This window comes from Struthio camelus, chromosome W (assembly GCF_040807025.1).
Source record: "Struthio camelus isolate bStrCam1 chromosome W, bStrCam1.hap1, whole genome shotgun sequence".
Taxonomy (NCBI): Eukaryota; Metazoa; Chordata; class Aves; order Struthioniformes; family Struthionidae; genus Struthio; species Struthio camelus.
The window spans coordinates 66313487-66333007 of NC_090981.1; the positions used below are offsets into that span (position 1 = coordinate 66313487).

General features: G+C 50.7%; 1 protein-coding gene across 2 annotated transcripts in view; it reads right to left on the minus strand.

The window, feature by feature from the left end:
- Positions 1–7671: 7671 nt before the first annotated feature.
- Positions 7672–19521, minus strand: part of LOC104138495 (mothers against decapentaplegic homolog 7) — a 30614-nt gene continuing 18764 nt past the window's right edge. For both annotated transcript variants that reach the window (XM_068925641.1, XM_068925640.1), the window contains exon 4: positions 7672–9374. In XM_068925641.1, coding sequence (XP_068781742.1) covers positions 8836–9374 — 539 coding nt within the window. In that variant the 3' untranslated portion in view covers positions 7672–8835. The remainder of the gene's footprint in view (positions 9375–19521) is intronic.

A 19521-nucleotide genomic window follows, 5' to 3' on the forward strand; every position in this document is an offset into this window, starting at 1 on the left:
GTTTGCCTCCTGAACTCAACATGACCTCTGCGAGCTAAAAGGCTTTGGATTAGGAGCGTTGGGGTTGACTGCATTAAAAATCAATCCAAGCAAGGAGCCAAGCTGCTGAGGCTCAAGACGCTTCCCAGCGAAAGACTTGTGCTCTGCTCTGCTGTATTTTCAGCCTCAATAAGCTTTACTTTTACAGGATATCTACAAAAATTATAGGATATCTACTGTTGCCCTGGCAGGGCAACAGGAGCATGCTGCCAGCTGCCCGCTGTGCTGCCGTGATCATTTCATCACCGGAGAAACAGCTTTTTGCCAGCAGATTGGAGCTTCCCATTCCCAGGCGTTAGCAGGACCTGAGTCAGCTCTGAACTAGAAACCACGTAGCCACCGTCAGACCAGCTTTGAGCCAGGCAAAGAGATAAAATAAGGACTTAGCACTTGCTTTAAAATGGTTACGACTGAGGGACGCTCCGTCTGCCAGCAAAGGATGGTGTGGGCATACCTCAGTGTGTTCAGCTGTTGTACCCTATCCCCCCAGGAGTTTTAAGATGGTGCTTGAGAAATGAGAAGATTTTACACAGTTGCCCTGGATAATAAGAGCTGGCAGGTCTTCTCCAACCATCTGGGCTGATCCGCCTGCTCAGCGCTCCACTACACATAGCCCTGCGTCCCAAAAAAAGGGCCTGAAGGGTTAAAGTAACAAGGAAAGTTTTACGAGTCCAGGCTCCAGATGTTCCAAACAGGAAGATTAAAGAAATCCCCTTTGCCTGCTTGTGGAGGCACTAAGCCCTTAACAGTTAGCCACAGCACACCACAGGGCCCGGCTTTCAGAGGCAGTGCCCCACTCGACTTTGTCTTGTCACTAAAAGCGGTTTCAGCGTGGCAAGCTGGCCTGGAGAGCCCGCAGGCAGCGAGTTTCTGTTTAAAGCATTTCTGCCCAACTGTTCTCTTTTGATCGATTATTAAAAGCAGAAAATTCTCCAAGCATGAAATTCATCTCAGCTTCCCTATGGCGTGCCGAGCTGAAAAATCAAACCGCAGGGCCTGCATTTCCACCCCAGGAGAATGACTAAACGCTGCTTCCAGGATGTCGTTTTGGGCCGTTGATGCACCTCCAGAATGGTTCTGTTGTCACCAATGCTCGGTCCTTGCTAATTCTTTAGATGCTGTAGACGAATCAAGATGCACCAGCTAACTGTAGCTCCTGGGCCAAGCACGGCTCTCCTTGACTCTCACATCAACCTTGGCCGTCCTCACCCCCCCCCCACCCCAGGACCAAATGCGTGGGTCAAAAAAGGTTGATTGACCTCATCGTCTCTCCTTCAGGCTCTAGCAAATACCTTGTCCCCTGGTTCTGGATTTCCTCCCACTGGACCCCTCTTGCAATGGCCCTCTTTTATGTTTTCCTCCTCTTCCAAGCTTGTAGTCTGGGTTTGCCTTGCTGATGGACGACAAAGCCCCTTTTTAAACTCATTTCTGACCGGACAGTGGCTCTGAACTGAACTAAACCTCAGTAGGTTTAATAGTGGGGGGGCAGTGACATACCTTTACTGGTTGAATAATGAGACCAAGGGCTGTCTTATTGCTTTATTCTGCAGGGCACCCTGTGCTATAAACCTTTTGGGTTGGAAGGTGAGTTTTCCTATTTTCAAGCGAGCTCAGATTGGCATTCCCTTTTGGCCAAGTGCAGGGAGTAGCAGAGGGACCCACCTCCGCTCTCACGCAACAAACTCCCCAGCGGTTCATGGTGCTCTAGCTCAGCTCCAGCTCTGCTTATGCATATGTCTCAGAATAACTTATATTTTCTTCAGGACAGAGGATATAAATACATCTGTAGTAATGCTAGTCCTAAGCCTTGCCATTACAACAAAAATTAATAGTTGTTCCCTATAAGATACGAGATTTTGTTTCTTTCTCTCATATATGTTGTAACCCAGTGGCTGTACAAGGAGAGCTCCTTTTGCTAGCACTGGGGACCCCTCCGTGGGACATGGGGTACAAGCACAGGAGAAGGCATGCAGCCCGGGAAGAAGAAATGGGGATCAGATCAGAGGAGCTGGAGAATTTCTCTGAGGCAGCTAAACCCAACAGTTTTGGAGGCAGTAGGGTAATGATGTGGACTGTTTTCGCACCAAAAAAAAGGGGGAGGGAGGGGGGATCATTTTTTAGGCCATGCAACCCTATAAGTAAGTTGTGCAGTGATAACCCCACATTACAAAAGATCCCCAGACTCTGCTGTAAAGTGATTGCAAACGAAAGCACACGCTTGCTTTGCCCACCCCTATTTTCTCACCATGATGTTGGTTAAATCCCCCACGCTGCAGCTTAGAGGACCAACACATCTGAGGAGAGCTGTGTCAGAAATAACGCCACTTCTCCCTAGTGAAATGTGGCCATTTGGAAAGACCATACCAGAAATGCCCTTGGCCTGGAAGCGCCGAGCCACCGAACACACCCAGTCTCCCAGAGACAACGGGTAAATTTGGGTCTTTCCCCTTCAGGCAGCCATTGCTTTTTCATGAAGTGGGAACTTAATTACCCCTGAGACGTCCACCTCTCCTTCTGATTTGATGGTAGTTGTTACAAGGATTCAGAAGTTGTTAGACATGGGGTTGACTGACAGGCTGATACATGACCATCGGAGCCTCTTGGCTTTAGGAAACCAGAGTGAAAAAGAGGAGCAAATAATTAAAAAGGAGAGCCACATTCGTGACCAAAAGTAATTTGCCAGGCAGTGATGCTGGTCCAGTCAGCATGACGAAGAGGCAAATGTCCCGGGGATTTCCACCAAAGATGATATCACCAACCCTGACTGGTAAACTTGACACAGCGGTGACTTCCCTTTCAACCACAAGTGTTACCTGAGCCTCTCAAGTGTTTTGGTTTTTGTTTTGCTTTGTCTTTAAGCCACCCAGAAAGTCACACAATGACTCACTGGAGAGCCTAGGGATGGCCCTTGAGCTCCACTGTGGCAGCGGGCATTGCTCAGGCAGGTAGCCAGGGGCTCCTCATTGCCATGCTTGGCAGAGCACCCTGTGTCACTTCTTGTGCATAGACTTTTTGGGGCAAGGCCTGTTTCTTCATGGTATCTACAGTGCTTCGCTCAGAAGGGCTGTGGAAACCACGCCAGTCCCTGTTTGTTACAGTACAAGTAAATGCTCCACCAGTAGCTCCATCCACCACCTATGAACGTCACTTCTTGCTATGACTAACTCTCTTCTGCAGTTCCACCTCTGCAATCATCTCTTCCCTTAAACCACCATCTCTCCCCGACCTGATGACTTCTCTTCAAGCCTGTGCCTGTCAAACCAAGACATATTTTTAAACATATGCAGAGAGCAGAAAGCAAATGCTATTTCCCTTTTATCAGTTCATCTTAAGCCAATTCTTCACCAGTTTATCTCCAGAAACCCTTGCAAAGCAGAATGTGCATAGGTGCACAGACCTGACTTGAGCTACAGTTTTTAGACTGAGTTAAGCTCCTTGGCTGCAACTTTCCACTGGTAAACACTCAGCGCAAAGTACAACTAGCGTAAAGCAAATATACTTTTCCAAGGACTCACTCTTTGAATTGAGATTGTGTCGAGCGGCCAGTCCAGACCCACCGCTTTGTCCTGACAGTTGCATGAGCAAAACGAAAGGGTTCATTTACCTAACAAACTTGCAATGAACTGGCAAGGCAAGAGACAACAGATGGGTTGGGATGAATGGGGAACTGGGGTTACCTACGTAAGACTGGGATCACGTCTCTGCACCATGGAAAACTGTTTGCTCTGATAATCTCGAGATGGGGAAGTTTTACCTCTGTTCCTTGCAGTGTATCAGCTATTACAGACGCTCTTTTATCAGCAGTTGACTCTTTGAGCATATTTCACATATGATTTATCAGAAAAAAGTTACATGGCTTGACCCTTCTTTATTGCACTCTTCAATTACTGCTCAGCAGAATAACACTGGAAAAAAGGTCCAATCGTGCTGTAATTTACTGCGTTGCAGTATATCATCAGAAAATTTAGTACTGATTACACTGGAGCCTTGCTGCAAAGCAAGATTGCAGGTAACTGGAGAAGAGTGATTTCAGACACCCCGGATTTCCAGAGGAATACCTCTGGAAGGTGGGGAGGAGGGAGACACACACAGCCATCCACTGGGAAAGCAGGACTTGAGCCTGTCTCCACCAGCTCAAGCCTGAGCTGCTTAAGGGAGTGCGCTTTCAGGTGGTTTCCAAAGAGGAAATAGTGGGAAGCCCAGCTAAGCTGTACAGAGCACGATGACGCATGGGCTCCCTGTGCCACCACAGCTTTATTGGAAAATGCCCATGGACGGCCCTTCTGCAGCGGGGTCCACAAAGCTCCTTACATTGGAGGCCAGGTACCTGTGGGTCCCTCCACTGGCAGCGTGAGATGGACACTACCGGAGGTCACTTGGGACTGGCACAGGCTGGTTTGCTCTGAGTGCCTCTCGCCATCATTGTAAAGGAACGGACCTTGGGATGTGCCAGAAGATGGGTGTTGTGGAAAGGAATGGGCATGGAGCAAAAAAAGACATCACTTTACTGACCGGGAATGACCTGGAGGCTGGATGCCAGTGTTTTCATCTGGGAAGAAGCCAGCTCTGTCCTTCTCCCCTGCTCCTCTCTCTGAGGGCAGTCCAGGGCTGTGGTTCTGCCTGTTAATCTGCACATTACCGGATCATCCAAATTCGACCAGATCAAGAGCGGCCACATAACTGCATTTCTGACAAATTGCCTCCAGCGCTTGAAGTGGAGTTTATGTAAGCATATGTGTTTTAGCCTGGCGTTACGCCAGCTGTGGGGGGACTCGCATGAAGTGAGAGCGGTATGAACAGCTCGAGCCTACGGGGAGGGAGCAGAGAGTTAACGGGAGCAAACTGGAACGGGCAGGGCGGGTTTCCCCCAAGTCAGCACTTTGCTTCACTCCGCTGCAGCTTTTCTGAGCCCTAATGATGGATTTACGGCATTGTCAAACCCCTTCCTTTAACCTCCAGACTCTACTTTAACCTTCAGTCTAGTTCCTATCCTAGCCGTGCCTGGGCTGAGCAAGCACTGAGGGAGTGGGGACACAGAGAGTTGGTGCTAAGCATCCTTCTGCTGTGAGTTGTCTTTTTTTTATTCACTGAATGGGGGCTAAAATTATCTCAGCAGGAGGTGAAGATAGGAATAATTTTGTTAGCGCTGCCCTAGTATCGAAAAGCCATAGTTTTGCTCATTATTTCCCTGCTTTCCCAGTGCAAGCAGGGCCGCTTGGCCTTTTATTTTGACAGACAAATGCAAATAAAGCTCCCATAAAATACAGTGCTCCACGAGGCTCTGCGGCTGAAAGCTGTAACTCTCCGCCTGGCAAGGCATGGCAAACTGAAGGTCCAGCCAGCTCAGGAGCCACGAGCAGAGGCAGCTGTGTAGAGTAACAGAAGACAGGGCTTGCAGGGGATGTCCCCATCCTAGCAGCAGCATCCCAGAGATACCTCCATACAGCCTCTGGCCTGGGCAGCCTTTGCTTTGCTGGGTCCCGTCTCCTGTTTGCTCTGTCTACTTCAGAAAGCGTCTGTGAGGAGTATTAATTTAGGGGTATAATACTTCAATTCTCCTTCGCACCATTTTCTCTCCAAGGAGCGGTACTCATAAAAGAGCTCCCAGGAGGAGCTACGGTTGGTACCCTCTGCTTTTCACGAGTGGAAACCCTGAGAAACAGCAAGGTTAAATGCTTGGGTCATATCTCACGGATAGATGAGTGGGGACAAGAATCAAAATCTCCAGGCTTCACCCACTAGAATATGCTCTAGCTTGCTTAACAAAGTGAAGACATCAGTTAAAAAAAAAAAGAAGAAAAAAAAAACCTCTGTTAAAGCACAGCCTTTGCCAGCTCTCTGGTGTGCCCATGCAGCTCTGTGCTGCTTTGGTGTCATAAATCAGGGACAAAACCATCAGCTCTTCTCCTCCAGATAGACCACCCTTCTCTAGTTGCTGGTACAGCAGGGAACCTCAGGAGGGAAAAATGTGAGTGAGCCTGATACTCCCTATCCCCTAGTGACTCTGGAGTAAAATGCAGCCTTGTAGCCAGTTGCAGCCCTATTGTGGGGATCAAGTCCAATGGCTCCTAGACTTGAGAGATCTTTCCAAGACAAGATGCTGCCTGCCTGCGCAGCCCAGTTCCAGCTGTTAAACTCTACAAAAGCTCAGTGGAGTCAGTGGTCAATAGCATGCTTTATCCTTCATCTGCAGGGCCTTTGATGTTATGTTCCCTGCATGGGTGTCCAAGGCCTGGGCAAGAGTGCTTGCTATTCTCTGAGCCTCTAACGCAAACCATCAGCGCTAGCTTGGTCATTTGATCATGGAAAAGATGTGATGTGCTTATCAAATATTTCGAGTCTCCTGGCACAGACGGAAAGGAAATGAGCCAAATTGTAGCGTAGGCTCCAACAGCTGCCTTCTCAGGCATCACTCTAGTACATAGCAAGTATGATGGGATGGGCTTATATCAGGATATATCAGACTCTCAGTTTTTGATGCTGACCCCCACTCTAAGGATGAGAGGCAAGAGACTCACAACTGAACCTGCCGTTCCAGCCCCGCACAGGACCAAAAGCCATTCTGGAGCTGGTTCATGGGCTGGATGACATGACTCCAACTGAAGGCCCAGCCCATTCAGAACAAACCAAATACTCTTTAGTATTTCAACCGATCCCTCCAGTGCTTCTCCATTGGACAGAAGGGCACAGCCTGGAGCAAAACTGGTCTAGACGCTTGCAAAACCTCAACTACCATTATGCTCATCAAACCTAATGAACGGCAAAAATGTAGCACTTAAATTCCCAGGGTTGAGGCACTTTGGCAGGGAGGAAGCCTACAAGCCCACCTGGATGTCATACCTGTCAGAAACCTCCAGGACTCTAGTGGTTACTTCTCGAGAAATGTCCTCATCCATGAAGGGCAGGAGTTCCACCAGCTGTGAGGACCTTCTTGCTGGTAATGGACAACGTGAGAGTGGGATGTGGCACCTAGCAGACCAGCCAAAGCCCGTTCATGGTGTGGGAGAGGAGAGGGACAGGATAGGAAACAGCTGAAAAAAAACAACTGAGGTTTCCCCTCCCTTTGAGGGAGAAACTCTCCAACCTTGTGACTTTGAGCACGTCTCGTCATCTCCAGCCTCATCCCACTAAAATAGGAGTGGAGACACCACTTAGCAGTAAACAAAGTCAGAGCTGGGCAATAAGGAACAAAATACCTGGCACATTTGGTGCCACCGCTGAAGAGAGCGGCTCACTAGGACTGCATGACATGCCTAGGAGTATCTTACTCTAGCTAGACCCCATCTCTGCTAGACCCCATCCCTGCCAGAACCCATCTCTGCTAGACAACGTTCCTGATAGACCTCATCTCTGCTAGACCCCCATCCCTCCTAGACCCCATCTCTGTAAGAACTCATCTCTGCTAGACACCATCTTTGCTAGACCCTGTCTCTGCTAGACCCCATCCCTCCTAGATCCCTTCTCTGCTAGACACCTTCCCTGCTAGAACCCCTCTCTGCTTGAACCCCTCTCTGCTAGACCCTGTCTCTGCTAGACCTCATCTCTGCTAAACCCCTCACCAGACTCTTAAGGCAGGCGTAAGTGTCTCTACCCGCCTCAATCACTGAAAAAGCCACTCTGCACAGCCTTGGATCAAGTGTACATTTTTATTTTTAATGGAACATAAACTCCTTTAGAAAAAACATTCATCTGGATGATAACACCCATAGAAAAAAACACCAATCTCGTGTTCTTTTTTTTTAATTTGGCATTTGTTATTTGCATTTATATTAAAGCAAAGTGCATCTTTCTTATTTTTCTCGTTTATACACATTGCACAATACATAAATAATGATGCTTATAAAACGTCTTTATATTTACAAGTAATAATATATTTATATATAACATAAAATACATTTTTTCTTTAATAAATCTCAGGGTTTTTTTAAGGAGTCCTTTTTTTGTGTGTTTTATTTCCAAAGCACTACGATGCTAAAGTTCCAATGAGAATGCTCTCTTGTTCATTTAAACCTTTATATTTAGAAAAATAGCTTATGTTAAGGTCTAAACATGCTCATTGAGCTAAGAACAGTGTAAAAGTATCATACTTGTGTATGAATTCAAGAAGAAATGAAAGCACAACTGCATTTCCAGATACGATGGTACCGGGATAACCTGATCTAAGCAGGTTCCAACAGACCAACTATCGTGAACACTTTCTTATTTTTTTCCCGTTTTTGTTTTGTTTTGTTTTTTTGTTTTTTGGGTTTTTTAGGCTTATGTTTCTGTCACTTTGCATCTCAGCTCAAATTGCAAAGCACGGGCCATGCATGTTTTCCTCCGCTGCCGTTTTTCTCCCCTCGTATCAATCCACGACAAAAAAGCAGTGAAAGGACGCGCGTCACTTCTTCCAGCGCTCCCACGGTGGACTGGCAGCTCAGCGCCATGGCAAGGGGTGAACCCCACAAGCCAGACGCTTTAAAAAAGAAAAAGAAAGAAAGAAAAGGGTGGGCAAAAAACTGATCGGCAAGGTTTTGCACGGCCACGTTCACCCCGGCACCCCTCCGGCCCCTTCCCGCGCTTTCTCTTGCCCGTCTGAGTTATTGGTCATTCACGCTTTTAAAAAATAGATATATTTATCAAAATACCAAGGCAAAAATCTTTCCATAAGCTATTTCTCAAAACAGGAAAAAAACAAACAAACAAACAAAACAAAACAAAAAAAAACAACAAAAAAGTTCGCATGAAAAGCAAGCACTCAGAAGGAAATAATAGCAGCAAAGTAGTATAAATGTCATGAGTCCACTCTGTCTCGAGTCATCGGTTATTAAAAATAACCTCCAACCAGCACGGGCAACTGCTGATAAACTGTCTCGTGTAGCACTGGCCCCAGCCTTTCACAAAGCTGATCTGAACAGTAAATCCGGTCCATGGTTGCTGCATGAACTCATGGTCGTTAGGCCTCTGCAAGCTGTACGCCTTCTCGTAGTCAAACGCCTTGATGGAAAAACCTGGAAACACTTTGTGAACCAGCAACGTCCTCGAGTCGGGGTTGTCCAGTGTGGCCGACTTGATGAAGATGGGGTAACTGCTGCGGTTGTAGACCCACACGCCGTCCACTTCCTTGGTGAGCTGGATACCGTAACCGATTTTGCTGCGCACTTTCTGCACCAGCTGGCTCTTGTTGTCCGAATTGAGCTGGCCGAGGCAGAAACCGTTCCCCTGAGGTAGATCATAGAAGATATCCAGGGAGGGCTCTTGGACAGAATATAGCCGACCCACGCGCGTTTTCTCTTCCCAGTATGCCACCACGCACCAGTGTGACCGATCCCCCGGCTCCTGAAGAACTTGGGAATCTAAAGGACGAGAGGAAGGAAAGAAAAAGAAAGGGAAATTGAAGACCGTGGAAGTAACGATACTCAAGAGAGGCCGAGCACCACCAGGCCGGCCATGGGCTTCATGACACTTTCGGTGCACGCGCAAATGCTCTTATCCTAGACATGGGTTTTGGAAAAAGATGCATTAAGGCCCCCAACTCAAGACCATTTCAACTGGCCCTGGTTTCCCGAACTTCTTTAATGTCTATCTCTAGCTGGGGCTGGAGCAGTCTGAGGTCCAAAATCCCACCATCTGCTTCCCAAACTGACTTCAGACCTGCTGGCACCTTCCTGAGCTTGTCATCGCCCCAGGAGAGGTAGCGTGGCCCCGGGCAGATGCTGCCGCGAACGGCCCCCGGATGAGAGTGGAAGTTAATTAATCCTTGCTCCAGTTCCCATGCCCTCCGTGGCCTCCAGAGCAGCTCTCCAACACGCAGGCGAGAGCGCTTCACCTTGCCGGAGCATTGCAGTCCAACGACCGCACAGCACCCACCACCGCGGCGGTACCCCGGGTATTTCCTCACCCCTACACCCCGGTTCCCGTCCACCGGCAACGCGTCTCACCCCGGGGCCGCCCGGCCGCGAACCCGTTTCAGCTTTGCCCCGCCAAGAGCAAGACCCGCGTCCTGCCGACCGCAGCCGGCGACTTCTTCCCAGCCTTCCAAGCCCCCCGTGCAGTAAATCGGCGCAGATGACTCAAGAGCAGAGCTGCCAGTTGGCCGCAGAGATTTTTTTTCTGCAAGGAGCGTGGGTTAGCCGGGACGAAGCCGTACACCCCGCGCCCGGAGCCCAAGGAAGCCTCGTTTAATCTGCTATACGTCCACGCCGTCAGACGCAGCCGAAACCCGACGGAGCTGCAGTTGCAACGGCGGTTTGTGAGGGCAGGGTGGAGACCGGAAGTCTTGCATTTGTTAACAAAAACGGGGAAAAAAAAAAGGGGGGGAGGGCAAAAAATAAAAAAAAAGCAGAAGTTCGTTCCCTTAGCCCTTCTTTCTATTTCGACTCTTTCAGCAGCGTCTACCCCACCGCGAGCAGCGAGGTGAAGGCGCTGGGCGCGAGACCGAGAGGGGCGGGAGAAAACCCAAGGGGGTGGCCAAGAAACGGGGAAACCCTCTGGTGCCGATGCAGCCTCCGCATCAGCCCTGCGCTGCCTCGCTACTAATTCCCTCCAGCCTTCGCAGACATGTTAAGACGTGGGAACTATTAATCTAATTGTATTTAAAAAAAAAAAAAAAAAAGAAAGAAAAAGAAAAAACAAGCTGGGACCGAGAGTTAGCGAGTACTACTAAAACAAACCGGTACGCACACGGATCGCGGGAACAGGTTAAAAACAAACAAACAAAAAAACCCAGCAGTGCCGCGTTGCCTGAGCCCATCCAGGGCTGCAAAGTCGCGCCAGCAAACCTGCGCAGCACCTTAACACAACGCCGCAACCTCCTCAAGGAAGCCCGGCGGAAGCAGAGGGCATCGGCTAAGTCAGCTCGCCCGCTTGCTCTGTTTTCTGTCCTCTTTTTTTTTTTTTTCCCCCGCTATTAATAAGCCCGCTTCCCCAACACGGGCATTTTTTTCCTTAAGGCTTTGAATTCTGTTTAAAGCGCTGCGCTGCGCTCTTTAAAAAAAAAAAAAAGCAAAGCCCAGCCACACACTTTTAATTTCCTCATTTCTATGCCAGCGAGGAAAGTATTTCTCCAGTCGCTGGAGGCAGCTACTAAAAATGGGCCCAAGTGCCTATGGACGCTGGAAAATCGGGAACGATCTCTGCCCCGGCTAGCGATGCCCGCGGCCGAAGCGGGGCCGGGGCGGCGGCGGGGAGGTGGTGGCGGGGGGGTGTCGCGGGAAAGTCTCCCGCCGGAGCCCCTCGGATGGGCGCCCCGATCGGTCCGCCGGCCTCCCCCTTTCGGTGCCTCACGCCACTTTGTTTCGTATAACTCTCTCCTGCTGAAACCTGGCACTGAATCCGCGGCAAGCTGGGGGAAAAAAGAGGCCGAGCCAGGAGGGAAGGGGGCGGGAGGCAGGCGCGGGGCTGGGAAGCGCCGGGGCTCAAATTACCTTGCGCCGAAACCTGGCCGCTGGTGGGGGCGAGGGGGAGGCCGGCGTGCCGCTAGTGCTTGGTTTTTCTCCCGCCTCCCCGCCCCCCCCCCAAAAAACTTTACGCGAGAGCTATTTGGGTCAAGGCGACGCGGCGCGCGTGAACCGAGCCCGGGAATTTCTCGGCCGCGCTTCCCGGGCCGGCCCCTCGGCCTCCCCCGTCCCGCTCCCGGGAACGGCGTTTCTCCCCTTTGGTCTTCGCAGCCCGCCCGGTAATTTTTCAAGCAGACGTCAGCAAAGTGAATTTTTCAGATTATGCGAATTGCCCAGCCCGGAGAAATTACAGGCTGCGTGTGCCCAGCGCCCTCCTCCCGGCCAGGGTCCGCCCGGTGGCTTATTTTCCGTGTGCTCCCTGGACCTTGCTCCGCTCCGAAACCACCTTGCCCGGCAAGCCTGGCTCCTCTAGTCCTTCTCGGGCGGTGGGAATTTTGCCCAAATAAAGGAACGCGCTCGGTTCATCGCGGAAAAGTGAATGGTTAAAGAAGCAGCTGGCCTGAAACCATGTTCAATCACCGCTCGGTCCTGCAGCGTTCAACCCAAATTTGTACCCGCGCAGCAGCCGAATGGCTACACTTGGGGCCTGGGGTTTTCAGAATTCACTATTTTTATATATGTGTGTGTGTGTGTGTGTGTATGTGTATGTACACATACTTTTTTTTTTTTTGGAAAGATATTTTAACTAGCTGTTTGTTTAAAGAGTCAGGAAAGAAAAGCTATGTTGTAAAAAAAAAAAAAAATCCAAGCATCCAACCCACCTAATCGGAGCCTGCAATCAGCGCCTGGAGCTTGCAATTTTTTTTTTTTTGTCGTTTTACAGCAGTTAAGGGAATTTTGGAGCAACGGCCATTGAACGCGCTGAGCCCTCACCGAAACTCCTAGCAGTTTGTATTTATTTCCTTTAACATAAAAGTGTTCCTTTCGGGGCGGGGGGGAGACTTCTTCACCTCGTGTTTGTGCTTGCATTAGTGAAGACCACTTCACAAGTAGCTCATTGCCACTTACAAAGGCTTATTTAATTGCCAGCGCATTAGGGAAAAAAAAAAATAGGAGGGAAAAAAAAAAAAAGAGAGAGAGAGAGAGAAAACTGCCTTGGCTATGAATGAACAGACCTTTATGGAGCGCTTCAAGTCCATGAATGAATCCCACTAGGTTTTCAATGACATGGGGTGACCAGACCTCAAGGACAAGTCTTAGGTAACGGGGGATTTTTTTTTTTAAACGCGCTACTGCCAGCACACAGTACAAACACGCCAAGGCGTCTTCCGTTGGCGGGATTCGGCTGTCGACGGGATGTCTAGTCAAGAAGCCACGGGAATACACGGGGCAGAGCCCGGGCCTCGGAGCAAAGACGTCCCTTTGCTAAATAAACGCCTGGAAAAGGCCCAGCGAGTGGCGAGTGCCACCCTATTCCAACACGCAAGGGTAACACTTGACGCTATAAACACGCCCGTTATCATCCTGTGATTAAGTACCCTTCAATTTTCTGCTCTCACGCATACATTACGGGTTTTTTCTCCACGGTCCGCACTGCCGCCTGCCCAAGAGCCCCGCCAGGAGCGAGGCTCCCGCGGCGCGGCGTGCAAACTTACCGTGAAAAAGGAGGAACAAAAACACCCTGGAGCGGGGGGGGGGGGGGGGGGGGAATCCTCGGGGACGTACAGCGTTAAGTCATATCGGTAATTCATCGCAAGGGGCTACAGCCACTTGTTGTCCTAAAGCAGAGGGCGGTTTCGGCACGGCAGGGAGAAACGGGCAGCCCCGCTCGCCAGGCTGCAGCTCCTGCAAAAGCGCCAGGTCGCCTCAACGGCCAACGCCGCGACTCCTCCGCAGGAGCAACTGCACCGATCGCCCCCAAAAATTAAAAGCAGGAGGCTTGCGCGAAGAGGGATGGGGGAAGACCGACACCACGGCAACGGCCAGCCTCTCTAAGCAGGCTAAAACATACATGTTAAGCCTGAGTTTGGACCCGAGTTCGCTTTTCCCAAGCTGCAACAGGAAGACTCGCACAGGGCATGACAGCAGCACCTGGAAGTGGCAGAGAAGCAACTATGTAAATAATTTTCCTAATTTTAAGGGGATGAAACTGCCTCATCTGCAGCTGCACTTTTTGCTTTTAAAGTCCGGGCGCTTTTATTAGAGGATGGGGAAGAAAAGGGTCTTTTTCATTCAGGAAGAACGGAAACGTTACAGTAAAATTTCAGGTAAGGTTTCTGTTTGAAGGGAAAAAAATAAATAAAAAGCCCTTTTGGATAGAAAAAAATATGCCGGCCAGAAATCTTAACCTAAAAACGAGCATCCAGCCATTCCCATCCCTCCTATATATCGCTAAATGTTTTCATCGTCAAATAAGGATGCTCCCCGCCTGCTCCCAGCGAGGGCTCGGACACTAATGCCGGCGAGGAACATAAGTCACGGAGCTGAGATTGGCGAGAGGCGAAATATCCCTCCTGCTTTCGGCCCCGATTCGCTCCTGCAACTCTGGGCAAGTCGCTTTATCCCCCGAGTTTTCCCGCTGCGAAACGCAGACGACGGCGCGCTTCCCCCCGCCACAGCCCCTGCGGTTGCTCTGTTCAGCCTCGAGCCCTCCAGCCGTAGAAACCGGGGCTCACTCCGAGCGCACAGAGCGAACCTTGCTGCTTCTTCGCGATTTTTTCCCCCCTCTCCCCGCACCCCCCCCTTTTTTTTTTTTTTTTGGGGGGGGGGGGGGGAAGCGGAGGCGAGAAAGGAGCGGGTCGCCTCTCTTTTTCCGTGCCCGACTTTCGCCGAGAGCTCTTGCAGCGCCTGCCCAGAGGCAGAAATGCTCACTGCAGGCGGAAAGGCTCCTTTCGGGCTTTTTTGCATCTTCAGCCTCTGCCTGCCTGCCAAGTGCACCCAGGCAGGGCGGGAGGTGCGAAGGGGAGCTTTGGTTTGACCTCGTTTTGTTTTGTTTTGTTTTCTTTTGACATCGCTAAAGGTTTTCCTGCAATCAAGCGGCTTCTGAAGAAACCAGCAAGTTGAGCACCCCGGGGGCTATCTTATCCACCTCATGCGGCAGGACTACTCCCAAGTTTGATCAAGTCAAGCGCTGGCTAAATTGTCACCCCGGACCCAGGACGATCCCAGCTCGGAGCTGAAGACGGGAACGCAGCTCCGCTCCTGATGAGGTTTTCACCGGCCCCGGGAGCGGAGCATTTCCCAGTGATGTTAAGACTACGCGCATATCACATTGTCCAACACCGTGAAAGCGCTCAAAACTACAGCGGGACCTACGGGTTTGGATTTTCAACGGCAGCGTCGGCCCGAAAGGCTCTTCTCACGCTCCTTCCGAGCTGCCCGAAATCACGCACCCTCTCCTCTTTCACTCCGCCGTGATCCCTGGGGCTGGATTTGCATCCCAAGCACCAGCCCTGACGCAAGAGTCGCTCGGGCACGACCTACCCCGAAACGTGAGCGGAGGGCGGTCGATCCTGTGGCACCTTCCCCCGGGGTCACCCGCTGCCTACGTGCCCGCTAACCCAACGCTGGGCGGGTAAAAGCCAACGGAGAACTTAGAAGCGGCCGCCAAGTACTGCAAGCGCAGGGGTGGGAGATGGGAGCACCAATGAGACCTGGTTGAGCCCTTTCTCTACAAACACCGCGTCAGATACGGACTCCTGGGAGGGCAAACGGCATGCCGCGGGGTTGTGATCCACATCGTTCCCCTTGGCAATACCCGGTTAAATAAAAACAAACAAAAAAAAAAAGCGGCCGGACGAGTGCAAGCCCCGCGTGTCATCTCGTCGGGGGCCAGTTTCAATTTTGCCCTGGTGCTACTCGGTATAGACCCTTTCTGCAGGATCCCCGGGGAAAAACATACGTGCAAACTCTTTAGTCGAGGATAACACCGTCGCGATGAGAGCACACAGCATGACCTGCAACCGCACAGCTAATGATAAGCAAAGTGAAATTGGCACAAAAAAAGAGGAATTTTACCTGCCGTCTAATCTCTCTTGCAATTTACAGTGTACCGAAGGGGACAGAGGGGGCGGGGGAGAAGCAAACAAAAAGAATAAGTCCAAAAAAAATCCTTCAAAGCGCGATTTCCAGGTACGCCTTCAGAACACTAGAAAAAGCAAAGAAAAATCTAAATTGCAGCATATAGAAAAGGGTCGTTGCGCCTTCAATGGTGTTCATGGGCCCTCCGCATACACCGCCCAAGGGAGCGGTTGCCCCAAACCTTCCATAGCTCCCTGCAGACAACAGCTAGCCAGCTTCAACCTCCTCACCTCCCTGCTTCCGAGGGCCCCGATTATTCCTGAAAGGCTAATTTAGACAATGGGCATGTGTTAAACTCCTATTGCTCGCAGACGAAATAAGCCGGTACCTAGTGCAGGGATGTGCCCGCCTGAGGCGCCCCGGTGAATCACTGCAGCTCACTCCTTGTGCCTGGCCCAGCCTTGCTACCACAACAGCCCCCAAAGAGCTGGTACAGTCTGGCATGTCAACACATACTTAGGGAGCCCTTAATCTCTGGATTATTGACACGAGAGACCATAACATCTCTTTAGGAGCCATTACAGCCTATCGTGTCAGTACGTACTTAAGAGAGTCCTTAATCCGTGGATTGACAGGCTAGACCGTAAATTTGTGTCTATGTCTAATTAGGCAGCTCTTATTACTCAACATAGACAGTAACCACGCGAGCTGCAGAGCTTTAAGGTCCTTTCTTTCATTTATTAACAGGTTGCCCACCCAATCGCTTAAACGTATCCTTGCTCCCAGCAATATAATTCAATCTTACATAGAAGGCCATGTCCAGCCTCAGTGTCCCCTCCAAAACTCTTGTTTTCGCATCAGCAATAACATAAAATCTCCCTGTCTGGAAAAAAACAATCTCTTTCTCGGGATGAAACCCTGCGCCTGAAATTCCTATTCTGTCAAAAGCCATTGTGACTGCAGCTAAGCTAAGCTTTGCCTGGGGAAGAACAGGCTTTTGCACTCTGCTTGCCTAAGTTTTATAAGGGCTGGTATCTGGAAGCCAAGGTGTCGCCAATAGATCTGAACTCCTTGAGTATGACGGGGACACAGCAGATAAAATCTGGCATCAGCCATTAGGGGAAGGAGTCAGGGATTTCCCAACGTTTGTAACTAGGGCTTTGGTTCAGACTCCTTTTAGCGGCGACCAGCCCGTGTAGCTCTCCCAAACACTAATGGGTGCCCTCTACTTGGTCCAGGTCTACTTCCAGGTCCACTCCTACATTATGAACCTCTGGGGAGTCAAGCAAGAGTTTCCATCACCAGCATCACGGCTGGAAAAACCTCTTGCGAAATCTCTGCCAAGCTTCAGAACAAAAACGAGGTCAGGTTACGTGGTGGAGAGAAGACATCTGATCCCTGAGGACATCCTCAAAGGTTTCCACTCCAGCTTGGCGACGCCTTGGGTCAGGCTTCTCCCGGCGCGCTCCACGTGGTACCCAGCCCTGAACTTTGCTGGGTAATTCGGAGATGGGACGTGAAAACGAGCAAACGCTCTGGTTGCCCAGAGAGGTTGTGGAGTCTCCATCCCTGGAAATGTTCAAAAGCCGTCCGGACAGGGCCCTGGGCAACATGCTCTAGGTGACCCCACGTGAGCAGGCGGGTTGGCCTAGATGGTATCAGGAGGTCCCTCAACCATTCTGGAAAAGGAGTTCCTGGGAGCAAATTCTTAGGGATCCCCGACCCCCTGAGAGCAGGTACCAGTATGGGAAACACTCAGACGGGCTGGACCCAGCACGGCTAGCAGAGCCGTTGTCAACACCTGGACCCAGAAGGGAAGTCAAAGCTTGGAAAACATAGGATGATTAATACATATACGTATGTGCAGAACGGCGAACTCTTACATCACGATGCCCAGATTTACCTTGTACAGGTGCAAGTTGAGGGGAAGGGGGCACGGGGCAAACCGAAAAGAAAGAGCTGAAGTCAAACTCCTGAGTTCGTGGAGTCCACCAAACAAGCAATCTGATTCATCGACCTCCCGTGAGTCACTGTTACTGTCTAATTATGGCGATTAATCAATTACCACCGCTAAAAATTGCCCCCAAGAAGAGAAGAACCTCTTTTGTGCCCAGCTGCATTTGCTGTAAAAGCCGGCGAGGCAGTAGCCACCAGTCTGCGTCCGCTGCGGCGACACGAGGGGAAAAAAAAAAATACACACGCGCACACCAAAAATGCCTGTCTGCCTGTCTCCGGCGGTTAGAGAGGAGCCAGCTGACTCCAGTTTCCTCCGTACCAGGCTTTGGGCCTCATCAGCCATGCAAATTATAGAGTACCGTGCTGTCTGAAGGCCGAATTTCGACTCAGCTCAGAGAAAAGCCTTAGAGGAAGGGTGGGGATGGAGAAGGCAGCCAAATCCATTCATAATATTTACAGTAAATGGGCCTCTTTGCTGTTGTTTAGTATACAGTCAGTCTAATTATTTTTGAAGTTTTAATTTTAAAGCACCTCCTTTATCTGCCTCTCCTCTCGCACCCCTCCAAGGTGTGGGAAACTTTGCTCTTTTTACTGAGAGAGGCGAAACGGGAATCCCTCCCTCCCTCCCGCCGGTCCTCTCCAAGAACGAACCCTGGAGTCGGTTAGGAAAAACAAATGCTTCAAGGGGGGGACACAGGGGTAGGGAGAGAAGCAAAAAAAAAAAAACGGGAGAACCCTTCCAGAGGAGCATCAGGAAAATCCCACAAGCTTTTCAGGCAAAGAAAGGAAATTCCTCCGCGGCTGCGCTGCTGCGGTCCTGCATCCAAGGCCTCCCGGAGAAGCAGAGAGGGCAAAGCCGGTGTGTGCACGGCCGCGTTGCTGTACGAAGCTCACTTTTCTCCGGAAGAAAAAGTAAGCGATGCTGCAAAAACAGCATGCACAGGTCCCGGCTCTGAACCCCGGCTTGCAGCACTGGGGCGGCCAGGGCCACGCCGTGGCGCAACTTGCGGTGGACCAGCAGCGGGACTTTGAAAGCGTCGCGAGATGCCCTCAAAGCTCACAGACACCTTCTCGCTTGCTCCTCCCTTGGATCTTCCCATCGCTCCCACACATCCCATGGGTGCTCCCTGTCCCCCTGGCTTCAGAGTCGCCTGGCGTTTTAGGACAACTTGATGTCACCCCATTTTAATGACAACCAGCAAGATTTCAGAAGCTCCTCCTGAAAACGCAGCCAGCATTAAGGAGACGCCACCGTGCAACTGCCAAGCGACTCGGCGCCGGTATCAGCAGCCGGATGCAGGAGGTGAACAAATACCTCCGCGGTTGGCTTTCGGCGGCCACCAAGGCACACCCCTGCTCCACCTCCACCCAACCTAGACTTGAACCAAAGCTCACGAGCAGGAGAGCCGGCGGACAAAGAGCTCACGGCTCACGACTGCACACGTCGGCCCTGCGGCGGAGCCTGCCAAAAGGGGTTCCCCAGCCCTCGCTCTGCTCCAGGATCACACCCCGCTGATAGCAGCCTGCCGGTCACCCTTTCGTCACCACCACTGAAGCCAATAGGGGCCACCAGGCTCCATGAGCTGAACACAGCAACCGAGTTACATCTCGGGGGATGGAGCCCCGAAACCACTTGGAATTAAGAACAAATATGCAATGAACGCAATGAAAAAGCTCTCTCCCATCCCAACCGGTGTCACAACCCTGCAGGCTCTTCCCTGGGTGGTGCCAGCACCGGGTTACACCCCAGGGGAAAGCCGAGACACGGCGCCCAGGAGAGCCGCAGCTCTCGACGTTTTATCCTTCCCACTGACAACATGTAGCTATGTGGGCTGCACATTAAAAGGCTTGTAAAGGCCTTAATAAAAACTGATGCATAGTAGGCTAGGATTTCCAAACTGATACCTAATACCCAGATGTGTATTACGCTTTTTTCCTAAATGCATTCCATACGCGCACACACACACACACGCACGCACGCAGAGCGCGGCTGCTAGTCTAATTTCAATAATGAAAAAAAAATCCTCTCCCGGCAGCACGCTGACCTATAATTCTCCCCCAAAAGTTATTACAAGAGCGAAAACAGACATTTCCACCACCAACCCCCCCCCCCCCAAAAAAAAAAAAA